The sequence below is a fragment of the Coturnix japonica genome, chromosome 1, assembly GCF_001577835.2.
Source record: "Coturnix japonica isolate 7356 chromosome 1, Coturnix japonica 2.1, whole genome shotgun sequence".
In the NCBI taxonomy this organism is placed as follows: domain Eukaryota; kingdom Metazoa; phylum Chordata; class Aves; order Galliformes; family Phasianidae; genus Coturnix; species Coturnix japonica.
In genome coordinates this window covers 104,733,661-104,755,537 of record NC_029516.1, presented here as the reverse complement: position 1 = coordinate 104,755,537, position 21,877 = coordinate 104,733,661, and the positions used below count along the sequence as shown (strand labels likewise).

Sequence of the window (21,877 nt, the reverse complement as noted above, 5' to 3'; positions counted from 1 at the left end):
TATAGGGGTTTCGTGCTAAGATATTACTTTACAGTAATTGATAGAAACCTAAAATGATACTCATACATATCTTCATAATTCTCTTTCCTCTTGGAAAATTTATTGATTTACTACAGAGAAAACATTCAGTGTCATTCTGACACTTCTCCATTTTAGCACTTTTTGACTTACTGGCCCAAAATTTCTTCACTAATGATCCCAGGAAGTCTGAAATGAAATGAGTAGCTAACTTAGCACTACATTTGTAAGCAGCATTAAAGTATTCAGCATACTATTAAATTCAGACTAGTGGTGATCCATATTATACTCACCATATATAGTCTATGATTTATAATGTCTTTTTTATAGACCCTTGGCTTTTTAACCAGATCCAATGTGTAATTCAGTATTGTGTTCCCTGAAGGAGTTCACATACCACACATGTTCATAGAAACCTTTTTTTATAATGTGGCTTTCCTCACAATACCTGTGACACATAGGTATAGTATTATATAAAATGCTTTATATAACTGTACATGACATCTTTCTTATCTTACATTCACACTCTCACTGTGGTTAGTTTTACAGCAGCTGGAATCTCAACTATTCCTATATTACTGGTATATATATACATACGTCTGTACATATACAGACTCTTACAATACATGAGTACCTACTTTACTATTCTTAAGTTGTAGGAATTTGGAATCTTTTATCTAAAATTTTGAGGAAATATATCTTCAATTATGTTTTAACATTAAAATATTTTTTTAATGTTTTGGTTAATTTTATACAATTGCCCTTCATTATAATTGTCATTATAACTTTCTAGTTAAGGTTATTGTCATAATTTTGTTCAAGCACATTTTATTAACAAAATAAGGTTTTATTAATTTAGTGTGGAAATCAATGTCACATTGTTTCCAGACTGAAAAGGATAAGTTTCACTTAGATTTTAAAACAGACATAATACAGAAAATTCAGTAATAAAAAGGTGTATATATTTATTTTTTTTCCTAGCTTACTCACAAAAAAAATTTTAAGGTATTACAAGGATAAAAACATTAAATTCCCTTCCTAGAGAATGATTTCTCTTTCCTTTGTGTTGTCATTAGCATCAATAACTGGTCTTTTACATCAGTCGGTAGCTCTCTCTTACATAAGGAAAACATTAATCAACACCAACTATGTACTTCCACATTTTAATGGAGAAGGGAACTTGGGATGGCAGCAAGTACCAAAAATGTTAGAAGTTATAATGTGAAACTTCACACTTTCAGGGTTAGAAGACACTGAGAAAGATCAATATTTCCTGATGTGGCTAATTTGAACATATTAAAACAAGTCTCTTGCAGAGCATTGTTATTCAAATAGTCCTGGAGGCTTGTGTGAATTGGCTGATTTCATAATATCAAACATATAATTAGGTGACCCTTGAGTGAGGAAATCAGTGCTTATGTAATTCAATTGAGGTCAAAAACAGTTTTCAAACTGGGTTGGCCCTCAGGGGTGTGGAAGCTGGAGATAATTCCTAAGGTGCAGTGGAAAATTTCTGCTGGCAGCTGTCTGTCTCCCTTCACTTTTCCTCTCTCTTCCTCTGCTCCCTCACTACTAAACCAGCATTTACAGCACTGTTGGCTCTGGAAGGTTTGTGAAAAATGCAATTTGTGATTTCAGTTAACAGAATGACAGACAACCATTCAGTCAAAAAACAGCAGCAATAACAGAAAAAGGTTAACCTTAACTTTGTGTAGAAAGTTTGAAGTGCTATCCTGAAAAATTGTTTGAAAGCCACAGACTACTGAAGGTAACCAACTCCACAGAGGACCTCACTGCGTGGTAGCAGTTCTGGCTGCAGTATGATACCTTGGCCTCCCTCTCTTACTATGTGGTCAAAGGTTTAAAGCACATCCTCAAACAATCCCACTTTTATCTAAAGGCAGGAGGTTTTCCCTTTAAACAGAATCAACCACTGAAAGTGGGTACTGTTACAAGTGGCCAAGTATACATAAGGTAATTTAGAATACTGCAAAGAAAAATCAAAAGAGACCTTCTTTGTAAATGCAAATTTATTGAAGAGTTGAGAAATAAGGTAACATTCCCAACATATATTGTAAGATGAGAAGTAACATAAAGAGATAGTGTTTTGTTGTTGTTGTTGCTCCTATTTGTTTTCTTCAGTTTCTGTGCCTGGGTAAATAGGATAATTATGGACTAAACTCAGTATAAATAACTAATTTCTATTAATGCAGAGCTTGATATTTTTCTAAAAATACTGAAAGGGCAAAAAAATTGAATTTGCTATCATAGTGTAGGTTGAAGGAAAACGTCTGTTCTACAACAACTTCCTGATAAGTCATTTTAGCTAATAAACACTTCAATAATCCAGTGTCATAACAGGCTGTACGCTTGCAATATTGCCTACAAATGATAGAGAAGTAATAGGAATGCATATGATTGTCAGGGCAATCCTTGATATGAGTACAAACTAGGAGATGAACTCATTGCAAGCAGCTCTGTTGTGATGGACTTGGGCGTCCTAATGGACAAAAAGCTGAACATGAGTTCAGCTGCTTATGAACACAGTGTGTTCTTCCAGCCAACATATCCTGGGTTGCATTAAAAGAGGGGTGGTAGCAGTGAGAGGAATGGGACTGTCTGCCTCTGTTCTGCCCTTGTGTGGCCCCAGATGGCATTCTACATCCAGGCCTATGGCCCCCAGTACAGGAAGGATTTGGAACTGTTGAAGCTAATCCAGAGGATGCCAGAGGGCTGGACCACCTCTCCCTTGAAGACAGACTGAGGGAGACAGGCTTGTTCAGTTTGGAGAAGAGAAGGCAGGGGGCTTGGAATGAGTGATCTTTAAGATCACAACCCAAACCTTCTTATGATTCTACAATTCTATAAATGCAAAAAATGTAGCCTATTGTTTTATATAAAAAGAGTTACTTGCTGCATTTGATGAGTTTTCTTAAAGCCCTATGATTCTATTACACCTTACTTGTAACTGCAGAAAGATGTTTTATCTCAGGATCATCAATGCCAAGATCAAGAGAAGACTATTTTCCCTCTCAACTGCAACTTCAAATGCTGCTATTTTTTACTAGATGAAGATAGTGTTATTCTACACACTTCAGATGGAAACTGATTCTTCACATAGAAAGCAAATTGTGGCTATACTGTATGCAACAAAACAAAATAGGACCTGTCTTAAAATTCAGGGAGGAAGTGGAGATAACTTTCCAAAGAACTTTTTTTTCTAGTGCCAACTGTATGTTTTCAGTATAAGCTATACTCTCCTGCATTGGCCTCCTGGTGAAGGGAATGCATGGTAATGCACCAGAGTAGACAATGAACTGTTAGAGTCTCAGTTTTCCCATTCCTTCCCTGAGGAACACCAAGCTGTATGGATTCACAACAGAGCTCTTACTAGCGAGGCTGAAGGCGAGATTGCTAATTACCTGTTTGAATTTATAAGCAGTGTAGAAAAGAAGAGCAGTTTCATAAGAGTAATTCATCTAAACGTATTAAGAGATTTCTTTTATAAAGAAATCAGGCCATAATACCTAATCTTTTAGGCAGTTCATTCAAATGCAATGTCTATATTTTAAGAATTTAAGTTTAGAGAAGCTATTATTCTCTGTGTTCTCTTATCTGTTTCTCCCCTTGTGTCTCCTATTCCTCCTCCTCTTATTTTTTTTTTTTTCTCTCTGAAAAGGTACCCACTAATTTAATTTTGTTCAGAGAAATTGGATTTAAATTGATTTGCTGTCTTAAAGAAAAATCTCAGCGCATCTTGCTTCCTTCTACAGTATTATGTATAAGATCTGAATTTTTCAGTGATTGAAAATCTGTTGGATGAAATAGGTAAATGAAAAGCTTAACTTATATGTGGGAACAGGTACAAGTGATTTTTGCACTTCTCCTGAATGTTTGTGACTAGGTCATCAACTCTTCTCATTACATTGTTCAGGAAAACAAACAAACAAACAAACAAAAAACAATTCTGAATGTGTCATGTGATCAGTAAGTAGACTGATTGAGAATAGATAATATCGGAGATTAGACACAATGGAAAAACATTTCTTTCTCAATATTAACTGACTTTTCCTATCCCAGAGGCACTTGACTGCTACAAAAGAAATTTATATATCAGTACGTAGTCCACACTGTTGCTTTAGGCTCCTTGAAATGTAATGGTCCTACAGGAATGTATCACATAAAACAGAATTAGAGTTAGTGTACATTTATATGTGTGTGGAAAAGTTATTAGTAACAGTCTAATTCAGATGAAATAGAGCTGTTACTGCTTTAAGTATAGCCACATTTGCTAACATGGTACAGCAATCACTAGTCAGTGGTAATTGTTGGAACAAAGCCTTTTAGTGATGTTAGCAACTGCTAGTATTCTGTGATGACTCTCTTCATTATCCGTCTGTAACAATAATGAAATAAGTTGAAAAGTGTTTGTATAGTGCTTTGTTGACATGTAAAGGTGGTTGGGAAAGTTGTAAGGGCAGATAGGAAAGACAGAAAACCAAAAGTTGTGAAAGAATATAAGGGATGTGAGAACTTGTAATAAACGATTTGGATCGTTCACATCTAAGTCCGTGCCTCAAACGCTGCAACAGAGCACTGGAACAGGCTACCCGGAGAGGTCATGGACTGTCCTTCTACGGAAATATTCAAGACCTGTCTGGATGCCTACCTATGCAACACATTGTAGGGAAACTGCTTTAGCGGGGGTTGAACTTGATCTCTAGAGATCCCTTCCAATCTCCATGATTCTGTGATTCTGTTAATTAAAATACATGTATTGTTTTGTTTTTCTTTCCTAATGTAAAAGTTCATTGTATTTTCATGTTGTGTAGTTACATTTCTCTATTGAATTAACTGATACCATATTGGACTAAGTACATTAATACCCATGTCTGGAATTAATATATTTTATCAAAACAACCAAACCTTTTGACTTAATGAAAAGAGGGCCTTATAAATCCATGTCAAACTATGGAGAATTCTCAATCATATTTTATGAAATATGGTTTATACACCAGTAAAGCAGGTGTACTCTTACTTCTAATAAAGAAGTTTCTCTTGTGGACAAGGGCAAGGAAATATATACAGTTCTAGTATGTCTTCCACAGTGTATTCTTAACTTCTGAGATTTTTATTGCCTGAATTTTATTGCCTGAAGTAGCTGTTAGGTAGAAGTTTTGAAATGTAGCTGAGTAGTGCGAAAGGTGCACAAATTGGACCACACTGGAGAATGAAAGGAAGAAAACAGTTTGTTGCATTTCCTCTTAAGAAAGAATGTAAAAATGCTTCCAGTGGTTTATAAAATTTTCTTAAACGCATGATATAGGATTTTTTTTATTTGCTTGTTAAATATAGTGCTTCCAGCAAGAGACATGAGGAAAATTTCAGGAACTCTAACACACTAACATTTTGACCCTCTTCAGTGTGCGTGCTTGCTAGAGGGATCTGCTGTGTGCTGAGGCTTCACATCCACTGCATCCTTTATTCTCCAGATGTAATCAGCAAACTCACCTTATCTTTCTCCTTTTAATTCCCAGCTAGGGACTGTTTCAGTGTTCTCTCTTTTTCTGTTATGTGAGCCTATTAACTTTATTTTCATTGCTTGTATTGCTGTGTTACTCTGGCTTTCATATCACTCTTTTTGAGTTTAGTAGTATTTATTCATGATGATATTTATGGAAGTATTTAAATGTGAAATCAGATAATCAGTACCTTTGTATGTATTACTTACAGTCATCCAATAGTTTACTCCTTTCTCAACTAAGAGGTTGATGGGTTGTTTAGACTTTCTCACTATTTCCAAGGGATAGGTTTTTCAAGAAAACAAAAAGAGATCATTTTGGAAATAAAATAACTTAGTTGACTTAAAATGAGGTTCTGTAGCCACAGACATATACTCCCAGGAGAATATTTCTGGAGGAATAATGTAATGTACAGTACTGAAAATGTTTTCATTGACATACTGAATGGTTTTGAATTGCATGTACAGGTAAGAGTGGTGACTTACTCTTAAGCAGCTTAAAACCAGCAATTGATCCATATTCAATGGATATAGTCTTTGCTTTGCATAATGCTAAAACAACATTGTTTAGTTTAAACAAATGGATTCATGAATGAAGTAATGAGTTATAACTTCATAAAAAAGAAGCAAGTTTGTGTTTTATTTCTTTAAATTCCGTGATTGTCGATAAATTAGCTGCATATCTACGAGTCATTTCATTCCAGAATTTACATTTCTAAGGATATTTTACAATTTCTTCACAACTTTTATCTTTCTGCTTACATCTGTGTTTTTAGAAAACTGGACTACAGAGGTTATTTAATGAATTTTTTCTTTCTTATTCTCTGTTCTTACGCATTTCTGTCACCTCTCCTATAAATGAAAAATGAGACATATCAGAACTGAAAGAGGATAAGAAGAAATCACCATCTTTTACATCCTGCCATTTCTGATAAACATATGACTGTTGTAAGTCAACAGGCAGCTTATAGAGTCTGAAAATGGAAATAAGAAGACTGATTTCTCAGTTTTCTTTGCAAGGCCCTCATTTAAGGGTCAAGTGCATTTACAAAACAGCAAAATCTTCTTATCTCACTGTATTCCCAGAGTGCTCAACTTTACACACCCACTTGCTGCCCACTTGGAAAACCAAATGCAAACAACAACAACAACAAAAAAGACCAAAACAAAACAAAACAAAAGCTTCTCATGTAATTTTGTCTTTGAAACTAATTAAAGTGCATAGTGAAATACAATTTTCTCTACTCTCCAACTGTCTGATATGTCATTGGGGAAGGTAACAAACTTCAGGACAGAGCCCACACTGATGATAGTTTCAGGTAATGCAGAAGTAACATTTTGGCCTTTGAGTGTGGGGAATGCAGGCTAAGATAGACAGTTCAGCAGTTCATTAGCTGTAGAATATGTAGAAAATACAGTGTTTGGTTTTCTATCTCTTGATTGGGATGAAAATTATGACTTAAAATCAATTTTATTTTTTTTTTTCATTTCAGACTTTTATTTCTGTTTTTATTGCTTTACAGGAACTCGACTTACTGTATGAAAGTGTCCATTTCGCTGACAGTGGGTGAAAATGACACTGGACTCTGCTACAATTCAAAGATGAAATATTTTGAAAAAGCTGAACTTAGCAAAAGCAAGGAAATCTCATGCCCTGAAATAGAGGATTTTTTGTTTCCATTTAGGGAGCCTGAGATTCTGTGGTACAAGGTAAGAAATGCAGAAGGTTTTTGCCTTCAACAATATACTGTTGATATTCTAATGATTTTCGTGATCTAAATGCTATATGAAATTTTCACTACTTAGGCATTCTAAAGAACACTCAGAATCAAAGATAGAAAAGAATGAATTAATCCCTCTTACAAAAAGATGGACTCAGCTGCTTCCTTTGGTAAACTCAAGCTGCTAGCATATATCTGGTAACAAAAGAGGAAGAGGTAAAGAATAAAAGTGATATAGGTCCAGTTTGGTTTGATGTGTTAAGGTAAAGCTATATAAGCTGTATTTCTAGAAACTCAGACATAAAATCTGTTTAGAAAAAATGGGAAATGAATAACTATGTGCACAGTTACCTGAATGGATAACTTGATTTAGCAGTATAAAAACCAAAACTTCTAAAAATTCCTTTTTTCTTTTTTTAATTCTTGTTTTGTTTAAAATAAAGAGAGAAATTTTTTGCAGCCTCTAGCTACTCATGATATAATGGTAATGGATTACATACTTAAATGTAATGGCAAATAACTAAATGAAATAGGAGACCCCCAATCAAAAATAAAAGCACAATCACTGAATAAATAAAATCCCTCAATTTTTCTTGTCAGAATGAAAAGAATATTTCAGTTGATAAAATTTTACAGTCTTTTGTCTTTTAAAATTTTACTTAATTGAACTGTATTTTGAGATATTTAATGTAAGTAAAGTTCATAACTGCCTGTTTTCTGGACTTGCTTTGTTTAAGTAGCATTGTCAACAGTGGCTCAAGTGTAAGTACATAGTCACTGAATTTGTATGTTATCTTTAAACAGGAATGCAAGTCAAGGACATGGAGATCAAGTATTGGGTTTATAAAGGACACTCTTGTCATTCGGGAAGTTAGAGAGGATGACATTGGAAATTACACTTGTGAGGTAAAATACGGAATCTTTGTTGTCAGAAGAACTACGGAATTAACAGTTACAGGTAATCACAGGTTCTTACTATATCTTATGTGTAGAAAAAAAAAAAATGTTTAATTTTGTGATTAAACAAACCTAACAAACCTAACTATTCTATGATTCTGTAATTTGAGTTCTGTGTATTTGAGTCATACCACTCTTGTTCAAAACTCCTCAAACCTCAGTTTTTCAAACACAGAAAGAGTATATCTGCTTTTTTACTTAAGGAAGAGAATTAACCTCTAGAACTGTAGGATGGTATTAGAAGACAGGAAAACTTCTCAATCAAAATAACCTAATGAAGTTCTGTAGAATCTTCCCTAAAAAAGGGCAGAAAGCGTATATGCCTGTGAAACTGAATGTGAAATAAATATGCATAGTTCACAAAGATGTTTATAAATATAAGCTTTTGCTCGAAGAAAATGAAAAAAAGAAAGCTGGAAATAAATCTTAGAGGATTTTGTGGGCTTTACTTAACTATTTAAATAGATAACATTGTTTCGTATGCTGACAATTAGTAACCACAGTTATGTTGTGCAATTGTTTATTTATATGGTAAAAAGTTGTTTTTATGGTGAAAAGTTTGCTTTCTCTTTTGATGTATCCAATTTACTCTATCTTATCAGAAATTAAAGTGAATTATGGATTGCAATTTTCTTCCATTAGATCAGTCTGGAAATCATATTGTTTATGTTGTTTTGAGAGAATTCTGGTGATCAATCATGTTTATTTAAGTTCAATATCCAGAATCTCTTCATAATTTTTCCATTGTACAGAATTGATTTATTTGGTCAGTACAGACAGGCAATTACTGTTTAGTGATTAAGTTCACAGTAAACATCCATATCCATATAGAGTCCTCAAGAATTTGATTTACACCAGAATGAGGTTGTCAATTACCTTTTGCAATATATGATGTATAGACTCAAGGAGTGCATATTTCCTCAGTCCTTAAGTGACCCTTCTATCTCTGAAATTGGTGTTCTACTGCCCAGCAGTATTTCAAGCAGACTTAAGACTGAGAGAATAGAGAAATAAAATGCATTGCAACTAGGTGCTGCTATTTCCAATTATAGTTTAAAAAAATTAATTCAGTCCTTGTGGTGTAGGTAGGAGTTCAGCGATTTATGTTTAACTAGATAGAGACAGAAAGAGACTTAGCTAATTTTGATGTGTTAAAAATAAGTGAATTCATAATGAGAGAATTGTATAGTTTCCATCCATGCAAATCCTGGCAAATTTAAAGACAACCTCCTCAGGAGTAAACTGCTCAAACAGTACTGTGGTTCTTCATACCATTTTTATAATATTATGGGATGGATTATACAGAACAGTTTTACTCTGTAGTACATATTTAGTAATGATGTTTTGATAAGACTATTATAAACGCTTTATTGGAAGAGATTCAGGTCTTATATACTTGCTTATGCTTTGTCTCTGTGATGGAAAACAATTTGATTTGCACTGGAAATATGTTGAGGAGTGTACAGAATAAATGGATTTTAAGATTTATTAAAGAGAGAAAAAAAAAAACCCCACATGTTAATAACAGCAATGTTGCACCAAAATTTGTAAATAACACACAGTATCTTCAAATGTTGCATACCTGTTCCTTACAAAGAGTAAGTATATATTTAAATTCCATTCAAGAAATCATATTTCTTCTTAGAATATAGATGCATCTTACAGGTGTTTTTTGTTGTTGTTGGTGGTAGTGGTTTGTTTTTTTTGTTATTGTTGTTCAGTTATTTTGTTTGGTTTGTTTGATTGTTTGTTTGCTTGTTTGCTTGTTTTAGGGTAAATCCTTTTTCTTTGCTTTTCATTCTTTTGAAAATTGGAATCTCATATTGAAAATACACAATCATTTATGTGATTTGAATTAGTTTTCTTATTTTGCTATTATCTGACTTAGAAAATATCTGGTTTCCAAAATACAAATTATGCACTGATTATTCTAAATAGTAGCTAAATTCAAAGATCTGGCATAGTTGGTGGTTCTGGATTATGGTTATGTAATTACATACTTAAAAAGGTCCTACAGTGTTCTAAAATATTTGTAGATATCTGTGTCTGCAGGATGGCCAACATAACCAATATTCTCTTTTAAATATGGAATTTTAATTAAAACATACCTGACATTCTTAATTAAGGGACAGGATCACATTTTAAAAGCATGATATCAGTATTAATTTAGTCTCACTGAATAACATACATAAAAATAATTTCCAGCAGTGATTTATTATCATCAAATGCTATGTCTAATAATATTGGGTTCTTTGCTACTTATACTGCTAAAACCTTCACAAGAACGAAGTTTTCATAGATTTTCATTTAGGTCAAATGACATGTGGCCTTGGTTTAAGAGAGAGTGCAGGTCTCCTCACAACACTATCACACAGTGATACTCTTCTGGATTAACATGATACAGACACCATCACCTTTACTTACTCAATTCAACTATAACTGTTTTGGTTATAAATAGTTGGATTTTTATTTATTTATTTGTTTATTTTTCATTCTGTTAGAAGTTAGAAGTTCTTATACCTTGTAGAAGGATTAGAAGCTAATCATTAGGTTCCTGTTCAGAGATACCACTTGCTGCCTTTGCTCACTGATTGCTCTTCTTCAAGATATCTCCTTCTGGAATGAGCGCAGTTTTAGATTTAGAGGTTAGAGCATCTTCAAACTCTAATAACAGTAAATTTAGTATGAGTTGATATGATCCTTTTTTATTATTTCAATTTAGTCTATTTGGTTTAAATATTTTGGTAACAACCTTGCAAATGCCAGTTAATTCTTTCCTATTTGCTACTTGTAACTTTCTTCTGTAGATGTTTAGGCAAAAGAGTGCTATCTGTCTGCTTCACAGAATTTCTTAATGTTTGGGATATGTTGCACAACCTTCACCTTTTTTTTGCTTTCTGAATTATTCTTTGTTAGCATAGTAGAAAATCTTAAATGACAATAAATGTTTATTTTTACTCCTGAAAAGTCCACCATGAAAATAAAAATTACTAAGAAAAAAAAGTGTAGCCTCACAACTCACAACTTTTGGTTATTATTTATCTTTACATAATATACACAGTGGTATTCACAAATTTTTTTGGAGAGGAAAAAAAAAAAAAAAAAAGAGGGACATTGAAAGTTTTAGCCTGCTTAAAGTTGTCTGTATTTTCATAATGTACAACCAGACGTACACGCTTCTCCTCAAAATGCTTGCAATGATTGTTTCCAGCTCTGCTGCGCTTTCATTCAGATACAGAAAAGGTGTTGTAATAAGCCTTTGCTTCTTTATTTTTAGCTGGTGCTAAGTATGAAGAGTACTGCAGAACAAAGAGTGATGTTTTCCAAGCATTTAGAGCTTGAGAACAGACTCTGCTGGGTTTCTGCAGTTAATGACAGGGACAAACAATTTTTGGATGCACCGAGCCCCTCTTTGCTAGAGCTGATCCTAATAATTATCAGAGCTGATGCTCATTCCTTTTGTTCATCATAAATTTAATTCAACTCTAGAACACATTCAGAGTGAAATTCTATTTACCAGTATTATTCTGTGCAAAGACTACATAAAATATAAAGCAAACAATAGGTTCAATGTGAAAGCATCATGTTTGAAATACCAACCAAGCATTTTTATAATACATAAAATCCCGTAGGCTTAACAAATTCATGGCTGAGGAATGGGTTAGGTGTTGGGTTTTTTAATTAGAAATGAGTGATCTTCTTTTATAGTGGAATCGTTTTTGTGTGGCTGAAAACGAGGTTCTAAATTAATCACCTGGGTGCATTTGAGTAATAACAATCAGAATATTTGATTAAAACATTCTCCGTAAATGTTAATTTAAGTTATTGATTGTAAATGGGTTTAGTGGGTTATTCAAAGCCATCCTTAACTGACAACAGCAACAAGGAAAGCTTTATTGGTAAAGCTAATTCATGAATAATACACCTTCTATAGCATTTTTCATTATTGCTATATTTTTCATCTTCTTATACAAATAAAAAATTCCCTTAGAAAATAGCTAGTACTGCTGACTCTCCTTATACATTTTAATTTGTTTTCTTTACTATAACCCAGGACGTGTTCTCTGCCTGGTAGGATAGATCAAGCTCTTGTGTTTTTGTTATTTGTTTTTGATGATACAGAAATTTATCAGTAGGCATACCATTCTAATATATAGTAGAAAGCATTGTGTATAGCACATTTAAGTAAGATTCAGCATGAAGATGTTCATTTTAACCATCCTTGGTCTTGTGTATCCTAATGCCACATTTATCTGGTAGTGTTAATGTGTGGAAAACATACCTAAGCTTTGTAATATCATATAGTTGCTACGACACTATTGAACTGATGATGCAGTCATGACTTCTGTTACAGTTTCGTACTCCCGACTGAAAATACAGTGCCAGTGAAAGCTGAGAGTTTTTAGCATGCATTTGTTGATAAATTCTTCTTATTTGCTGATGAAAACAAATAATTCATTAAAATTACCTACTATTTAACAAGTGTACTGTGTTCCCATATATACTATTGCTAAAATGATGCCATTTCTGGTTATTTCTGTTTATTCTGTCATTATTAGAAACCTGGTAACTTTTTGATAATTTATATTGGATTACTTTGTTTCAAATGTTTGTAATTTTTGTGGCTTTGTTTGGAAGATTCAAAGCTAATATCCAAAAGAATAACTCAAAAAAACCCACCCTATTTTTAAATTAGTTGAGAATAATTCATGGAAATGCCATTTTTTTTGGTGTAAAGGAAGTTTGTTTGCATGAGTCAATTTCCCTTTCATCATTAATCGAATCAGAATATTGAAATACAAGTATTTGAAGTAGATGTTGTTACCATGGTGTTGCTTCCCATTGTTTCAGTTTGGTATGATGCAGCTGCTAGATAAGCTTCATTCTACAAAGAAAAAGAACCCATAGAAATAATTAAAAAAAAAAAAAAAAGCAACAAAACATTAAATGTTGTTGAGTCCTAAAGACATAAAAGTCCTATAAACCCTTAGTTCATTAAGATTTTACAAAAATTAAATAAATCCATTCTTAAGACACCCAAGATACCTGTTAAATAACCTTTAAAATGGTAGTTAAATTACATTCAGTGTTAATGTTTCACGTTATTGCTAGGGAATCAGAAGATTTCATTTTACTTTTACATTACCCTCGAGTATGTTAAATCCAACAATATTGTCCTAACCTAGCATTTATCATTTCCATAACATTTCTTTGAAAGCTTTGGATAATTTATATGTACAGTGGAGTCTTCTAGCATGGTATTTTAATAAACTGTATTGCAATGAGTAGAAGTATGATAAAATATAGAACTGGAGTTGCCCCCATCCCTAAAAGCAGTCTGTACATGTCCTTAAAAAAAGTCTGTACACAATTACACTAAATGAATATTTAAATTTAAAATGGAGGACGACAATAATATATAGTTTATTAAATTCATAATACAATTAACTGTCAATCTTTGGCATATGCATTTTAAGTTATTTTTTACATGTTTCAGAGTTTTAATATCCTGACTCTAAAATAAAGTTCAGCATTTTGTATCCAGCTGAAACTATTCACTGTGATTTACCCAGAGGTAAACTGACTGATCCCATTTTTATTGGAATAGGTACAGCTAATACATCTACTGGCTTATTAAAAAGTTCAGGTCTAAAATAAAATTAAAGCAGTCAGAAAAATAAAATTATATCCTAGAAAACTGTATCTGAATTCTTTACAAATGAGTGGTATATGAAAAGGAATGGGAATGAATAAATCAAAATTGTATCATAATTTAACTTCCAGTGTTTCACTTATCTGTGTGAGAGCTTAATATAAAAAAACAATTTTCCCAACATACATTTTATGGGAGTAGTTGATAATACATGGTAATTGTTTGAATATGAAAAAAAAAACAAAACAAAACAACACAAAAAACGGAACCAGAAAAGATGTTTTTACATTTATTTAACTAAGTTTTTCTTTTCACTTTGGAGTATTAAATTCACATCCAGAACTGTATTAATTTAAGAATATGAATTAAAATTTCATGGAAACAAGTCTGAAGAGTGATAAAAATCAGTGGATTTACTACATTTTTTTTTTATTATTATAAAGTGGAAAGGTGAAAAGTAGAATGCCTGCGAGTTTTTTCTTTCTAAATCATTCTCTCTCTCTCTCTCCTCACTGCATCTTTCCCACATTAAACAAAATGCAAATTCTCCAGACATGCAGAGGACTAGAATCATTCGCAGTCCTAAATAACTCCTCTATGGATTTAACAGTCCCACCACATAATTTTATTTAAGTAGTGGGAGATTTATTTATGGTGAGTGCATATCTGTTGAGCTTTTTTTTCTCCAGGTAAGATTCCTTTCACCTAGGTTTCATATTTATGGCTGTCTATCTATGAGCTGGTGGCCCTTTACAGCATTGTAAGGCATGGCCCGTCTCCTCCTAATGTCAATGTGTAAAATATCAGTTAAGATTCCTGCCTCTGCATTATGACTATCAAAGGAGCTTTGGGTGACAAACACAAATGTAGAATTATAATACATAAGTGAATCCTACTTTACAGTTTTACAGTTGTTATATTCATAACCCTTGGAAATGGCAAGCTGGCTTTACATAGTATTTTGTTGTTATAAAACAACTCCAAAAATTAATGATAGCTTTTTGAAGCAGATGATAACAGATCTGTAGTAGAACTTTTACCTGTTTTTTGACTGATGTGCACAGCTGAAAAAGAAAAAAAGCTTTTGGTTATACAAGGCTTTCTTCAGACCCCAGGGGCTTAATATACCAGCTGGTATAATAAAATATATTGCTCCTACCTTGTTTCGTCTAAGCCATCATGTCTACAACAACATTATTATTATTGTTTTTCACGGTATTTAGGTTTTCTTAGAATAGAATCACAGCATGAATTTCTTCAATCACTGTGCAAAATAAATATACTTTTTTATTTAAATATTACTGATTCTATTCATTTTGGCAACTAGAATATACTGTGCTTCATGGGTAACGTAGTATACCATTTTCCATTCTGTTTATTATTTGAAAGTGATGCTTGTTTTCACAAAACCACTGAAAACTTTCATATTTTACTATTCTGAAGAGAACTGAAATTAAACATCACGTAATTTGAATCCTCCCTGAAAACCAAGTTTTTCATTTGGGAACTGCAGCAAACAGAATAAATGTTTTATTAATAAGTAGATGAGAGACACTGTTTCAATGTAGAGAATGGTACATTTATTTTAAACTACTATGTTTGTTCAGTGCTTAACCACATCCATTTTGTTGTTCCACACTTCTGCAAGGAGCCTCTGGCTTCTGGTCTATTCCACACATCACATGAAAGGCACTCACCTCCTGCTTCCTGTGAAGCCCTGTGCTCCATCATGGAACCCAAGCAACAGCTGTCCTGGACCATCCTAACACCTCCTTCTTCCCAAGACCAGAGATTTAAATGACCCAAACATGCCTCTCTCACTTTGCCCTTTAAAAGCACAGGCTGGCTCTGGGCACATTGTTGATCTGGGCGTATCTTTGTTGATGCTCTCATGGGTGGTGGCAGTGGGAAGCTCCCAAGCAGCCTCACTGCCTCCTCACTAACACCAATGGAGGCTGCATCGACTGCTGCTTCTGTGGGGCCACAAAGTTGCATGAAGTTGGTTTTTTTTTGTTTTTGTTTTTTTTTTAAATTTTGTTTTAACTGGTTTGTTGGTTGGTTGGTTTTCTGATATATCTCGATTTTTATGAGCAAATTCAGTTTTCTGAAGAGCCACCTTCAGAAAAAAAAAAAATCATTTTAGGTGAACCATTTTTCTTTTCTTTCTTTCTTTTTCTTTTCTTTTCTTTTCTTTTCTTTTCTTTTCTTTTCTTTTCTTTTCTTTTCTTTTCTTTTCTTTTCTTTTCTTTTCTCCTCTCCTCCTTCTCCTTCTCCTTCTCTTCTCTTCTCTTTTTTCTTTCTCTTCTCTTCTCTTCTCTTCTCTTCTCTTTCTCTTCTCTTTTCTTCTCCTTCTTCCCTCTCTTCCCTCTCTTCCCTCTTTCCCTTCTCTTCCCTTCTCTTCCCTTCCCTTCCCTTCCTTCCCTCCCTTTCCTTCTTCCCTTCCCTTCCTTCGCTTCCTTCCGTTTCCCTTCCCTTCCTTGCCACTTCCCTTCTCCCTTCCCTTCCCTTCCCTTCCCTTCCCTTCCCTTCCCTTCCTTCCTTTCCCTTCCCTCACTCCTTCCTTCCCTTCCCTTCCTTCCCTTCCCTTCCCTTCCCTCCCCTTCCCTTCCTCCCTTCCCTTCCCTTTCCCTTTCCCTTCCCCTTCCCTTCCCTTTCCCTTTCCCTTCCCCTTCCCCTTCCCCTTCTCCCTTCCCTTTCCCCCTTCCCTTCCCCGTTCCCATTCCCTTCCCCTCCCCCCCTTTCCCCTTCCCTCCCGTCCCCTCCCTTCCTTCCCCTTCCGTTCCCCTTCCCCTTCCCCTCCCTTCCCCCTTCCCCTCTCCTTCCCCTTCCCTTCTCTTTTCTTTTTAAAGCTAACGATATTTAGACTTACTTTTTGGTAATGACAGTTTCTTAGGATGAATGGAATGGTAGGAGCAGAGTTCAGTGAAGAACGGATACTAGAAAAATGTGGATAATATCAATTTTATTGGAAATTATTATAACAATAATAGCATTTGGTTTTCCAAAATGTTGTGCACAAATAAGCCATACACTTGAATCAAAATAGTCTCATGCAGCTACAATTCTCACAAAGATGGGCTTAACAGATTGAAGGAGAAAATGCATGGAAGTGCTTTTCTGTCTTACAAAAAGTCAAAGACATTTCACAAACTGTTTTTGTGTTGTCTGTACTGCCTTACTCTACTAATATATTATAAATGTTAGTTGGCAGATTACATCTCATATCTTCAAAAGCTTAATTCTGTACCTTTCTGTTCTGGGTGGCTTCTTGTCATTGTAGTTCACAAGTACCCTCATGATCTGTCAGAGCAGATCTGAGATGCACATAAAGCTGAGGAAATGATGATTTACAAACACTGCTCAGGAAGACAAACATGGCTTGTACAGGAAGCATGAACTGCTGAAAATTTCTTACTTTATGCTGTGGTTAATGCAAAATGGAGAAAATATTATTCTTTACATACTAATTGAGGCTGCTGTTATTACTTCATAATTCAATAACAGACATGGTAACTTCTTTTAAATGTCATGTTGACTTTGGTTCTTTTTTTTTTCTTTTTTTTTTCTTTTAATTTTTTTTTTTTTCCTGACCAGTCTTCTTAAAACTGTTGTTGTGGAAAAAGTTACTCAATTCAGCAAAAATAAACAAATCAAAATGATAAAAATGATACTTTTATGCCTTCTAGACCTAATTAAAAGACTTTCATGACTTGGAAATATTCTTTGAATATGTGGTACAGTATTTCCCTAAAAAGCATGCCAGCTGACCCAGTTTCCTTTTAAACAGAGCGCTTCGTGGTATCAAAGGACAGAAGACTTACATTAACTTGATTAAAAGGACTATCCAAAGTCTACAACAGTGATTAATGTAGTCTTGGGATTTTAAAAGGATTTTGTGAGCAGAAAGGAGTCATTTTTAATAAGTAAATGGTTATAGATGTGCAGAAGTTGCTTATAGTCCTTCTGTTTTATGTTATGGAAGTATAAATTGAAGAAGTGTGGTAATGTAGTCATCCCAAGAGAACAAAAATGCAGTGGGTTCGATTCCTTTTTTAATTCGTTTTATGACAGTTGATCACATCTAGTTAAACTGACTGAAATACTGATAAATTCTAAGAATATGGATTGCTTGCACACTGTGGAAAAGGTTGTTTATTCTGTCAGACACCATTTAGCATTCTTTACAGGATAGGGTAGAAAAAAAATGAATTCTGCAATCTCTGACTTTAAAACAGAAGCTAGGCCAGTACTGGAATAAGTATGGCATTTAATCAGTATATCAAAGTGGATAAATATTCTCACTGTCTACATTTTATCAATATTTTTGTCCATATAGGGCTTTAGAAAGAAAAATTTAAAAATAATCATTCAGTCCTTCCTACTGCAGTCATGGGCTATCATGTTAAAATATTTGAAAGAATCGATATGTGTATTCATCTAAGCTACCAGGAACTTGATTATTTTTTCCATATTTAAGTATAAAATATAATCATGTGACTTTTTAAGTCAGTTTTACATGCCAGGTTTTTATGTCTATAGTAATGCACAAACTCTTTCCCCTAAACAAGATGCTGGTTTTTCTGTGGGCAAAGAAAAACTGTGAATTGGAAATGACTCTGGATCAACAATGTATTCCTTTGAGACAAACATCTTTATTTCTACCAGGAAACAGGATCTCAGAAAGGTTTTAATGGTACATAATTGGGTCATCAAATCACAGAATGGTTTCGGATGGAAGGAGCTCAAAGCCCCACCCGTCCCAACCCCTGTCATTGGCAGGGCTGCCCCCCACCAGCTTAGGCTTCTCAGGGCCTCATCCAACCTGGCTTTCTCTGGGCAGCTGTGCCAAGGCCTCAACCCCTCTAAATGAAAAGTTTCTCTCTAATAATGAGATCTCCTCTCTTTTAGTTTAAAACCATTTGCCCTTGTCCTTCATTATCAGAAAATGATTGTTTTTATATATTTATATATATATATATATATGTTTGAGTTTTTCCTTTCCCTCCCCCCCCCCACCTCCCCCCAGAGAAGTAGATTCTGCACCAATTTTCACTTGATGGTATTGACACCAAAGACTGTGGTGGTCAGAAGGCAGGAAGGTATTTATGTGAATACAGATGTGCCAGCTATCATGAATGTTTACTATAATATAACTGTGTGCCCTGGTGGCACAGTGGTAGGAATGCTGCATTGCAACACCAGCAGGCCCGGGTTTGAATCCCCCCTGTGGTGCAAGTGGTAGAAGTGCCGCTCTGCTACACAGGGACTCGAATCCCGGGGGTTGGACTCGATGATCTCTAAGGTCCCTTCCAACCTGCACAAGACTGTGATACTGTGATAGTAGCTTCTGAAATCAACTCTAGCAGTCCATGGTACAGTGGAGTTCTTCAGAAGTTATATAATTATTGACATTCAATTAAAGAACACTTTATAAGTGAAATGAATATGCTACGATTATGTGGGATATGCATTCATGCATTCAGATCGTGAAAAACGTACCCTATCTAATTCTCACTGAAATGATGCTTCTGTTTATGCTCACTGCCCAAAGTCTGTATGGATTTAACCACTGAATATATTAGTTAAGAAACAGAGGTAGTCATAATTTGCTTATTTAATAAATAATGATTTGATCCAAATTGTAGTTTTCACTAGCATTTTACAGGTAATATGAAATCCATTGAACAGTTGTGCCTTTACCTGTAAGTTTTGCTTTTCCCTTACATCATGAAATATTTCAACTGCATTATGTAGCTTTTCCCATTTTAAAAATATTTATAACCATTGTCTTTATGATCTAATTGTCTTTATTTGTAACATAATAGCTAAGAGGTTCCAAATTAAGTTTGTAACTATTACTATATAATGTACTGTAATTTTTTTGTTTATTTGCTTAGTTCCTTTTAATCTAAAAATGCTATTATAGTAAAGCAAGCAATACTATCAGGTAGATCATCTTATTTTTCTCCACTCTTTAAGGTTATGTTGGCTATCTGCAAAGAATGGCTAGGTATTTAAGAAATATCTACACATGTTATGTACAGATGTTAAATAACATTGTAATCTAAGTATATAAATAATGCCAGAGCTGTGATTGTTCTTTTAGGGATAAAAGTCATGCTCTCTATGGCTCTAATAAACGAAGAGCTTGTCAGAGCCCGTAATCCTTTCATCTTTCCACTCCCACACAGAAAACAAATGTCCAGCAGTTTAGCAAGGCAAAACTGGAAGCATTTTTATTTCCTTTAGTAGAGTAAGGTAGTATTTTTTGCAACTATGGATAACATTTTTTTTTATTTTTTTTTTTAAAATAATCTTGACTGGCCTTTGGAACTTGATTGCATGTGTCTGGCACTTCTGCAAGTCATTGTTATAGGGGTTAGACATCATGGTTCAGAACATGCAAATGTGACTAGACAACGAGACAAGGACTAGAATTTTTATCTTTTTTTTTTTTTTCACGGTTTCATCTTTAAGAAAGTGAACACTTACATTATAAATCAGGCTTTTTAACATTGCCTGTTAATGTATTGCTTTCTTTCAGGGACATTTATTCCTCTCTGACAAAGCAGGAAAAATTAACTACAATTATTTAGATTATTTTTGTGTAATTCATGAGGCAATTCTCTATTGTCAGTGAAATATGAACAAAGCAAATTATTTATATATATATATATGTGTGTGTGTGTGTGTGTATGTATGTATATATATATATGTATATATATATATATAAAATAAAAAACATAAACTGTGTGAAAGTGGCGAATTCGGGAGGAGGCCCTATATTAAAGATGGCAGATACTGAGCAAATGAGGCTTACAAAATCTTAATAATACTGATTAATTATTAGAATGTTTCATGAAAGATCCCACTATTTGGTCAATAAGTAGAACATTTTCCTGAGCAACATAACAAAGTTACTTGCACAGTGGTTCCACCAAAGTACAACACTGTGAAAGATCTTCCTTCAGAAATTAGAATCAGAGAGGAAAGAATAATCTGAAGTAAGAAATTACAGACTTCTAATTCTAACAACTTGGCCCTGTTTCAAAGGTCATTTTTTGCTAGCCCCACAGTCACACTAAGGGCAGAGACAGAAGTTTTTTTTTTTAATGTTATGCCTTTGCAACACTGAAACAGAGAAGGGCAGTTTGACCAACCTCTTCTCTGTCACAAGAGGAGAAGAAAACGTGGTTCTAGAAATGGTCTGGGTGTCATTCAGGAGCTAATTTAAGCTCTCCATGAAGGATGATATCAAGGAAGGCATTTTAGCTTCCATTAGTATTCATGCAACACCCTCTGAGTAAATTAAGTTGTAATCAACTAGCCCATAGCTCTTCATATCTTTCCTCTTGTATGCCTGCAGCAGTTAAGATAAAATGGTATCAATTCAAAATGCATTATTTCTCTGAAATAGTTGGTTTAACTTTAAAAAATGGTATAGCTCTAAACCATTCAAGGTGAATGCTGTGTTTTGAGGATGTCCATGTGCAATTTGGAACATAATAAATTTATGAATCTAATGGGATTCACAGAGTCTGGAGTCATATGCTGAAGAGTGTTCTTCCTCTCAGAATCTTATAAGAAAAAAATGAGTAACTGGAAAAACAAGCACAGAGAGAAATGTTGTTTGTCCATAACAAGAAAAGTTGGGAAAGATTTCAGAAAAAAAAAAAAAAAAAAAAATCTACCTTTTACTGAGTGTGAAGTTAATGGTTAGCCCAAAAATGTCATGTCCAACCTGTCTTGATAAAATCATACAGGTGACAAGAAAATCTGCTTGAAACAATCTACTCTTACCTGCCAACACCATCACTTGTTGTATCAACAGTGTAATGCTTAACAGTCATAGACAACTTCATATGGTGCTCTTTTCACTGTCAGTTTGGCATGTTGCTGAATCTAAAAGCACTGGCATCTTTAGATAGAGAAAGAATTACAATGTAGGTCCTACTGGAAAACATTTCACACTGTCTCTGAAGAGCAGGCCTGCGGGCAGCCTGAGAA

The 21,877-nt window shown here is 34.1% G+C and overlaps 1 protein-coding gene across 2 annotated transcripts in view; it reads left to right on the top strand.

The window, feature by feature from the left end:
• Positions 1-21,877, top strand: part of IL1RAPL1 (interleukin 1 receptor accessory protein like 1) — a 667,444-nt gene that overhangs the window by 401,283 nt on the left and 244,284 nt on the right. For both annotated transcript variants that reach the window (XM_015885202.2, XM_032440904.1), the window contains exons 4-5: positions 7,063-7,249; positions 8,065-8,218. In XM_015885202.2, coding sequence (XP_015740688.1) covers positions 7,063-7,249; positions 8,065-8,218 — 341 coding nt within the window. The remainder of the gene's footprint in view (positions 1-7,062; positions 7,250-8,064; positions 8,219-21,877) is intronic.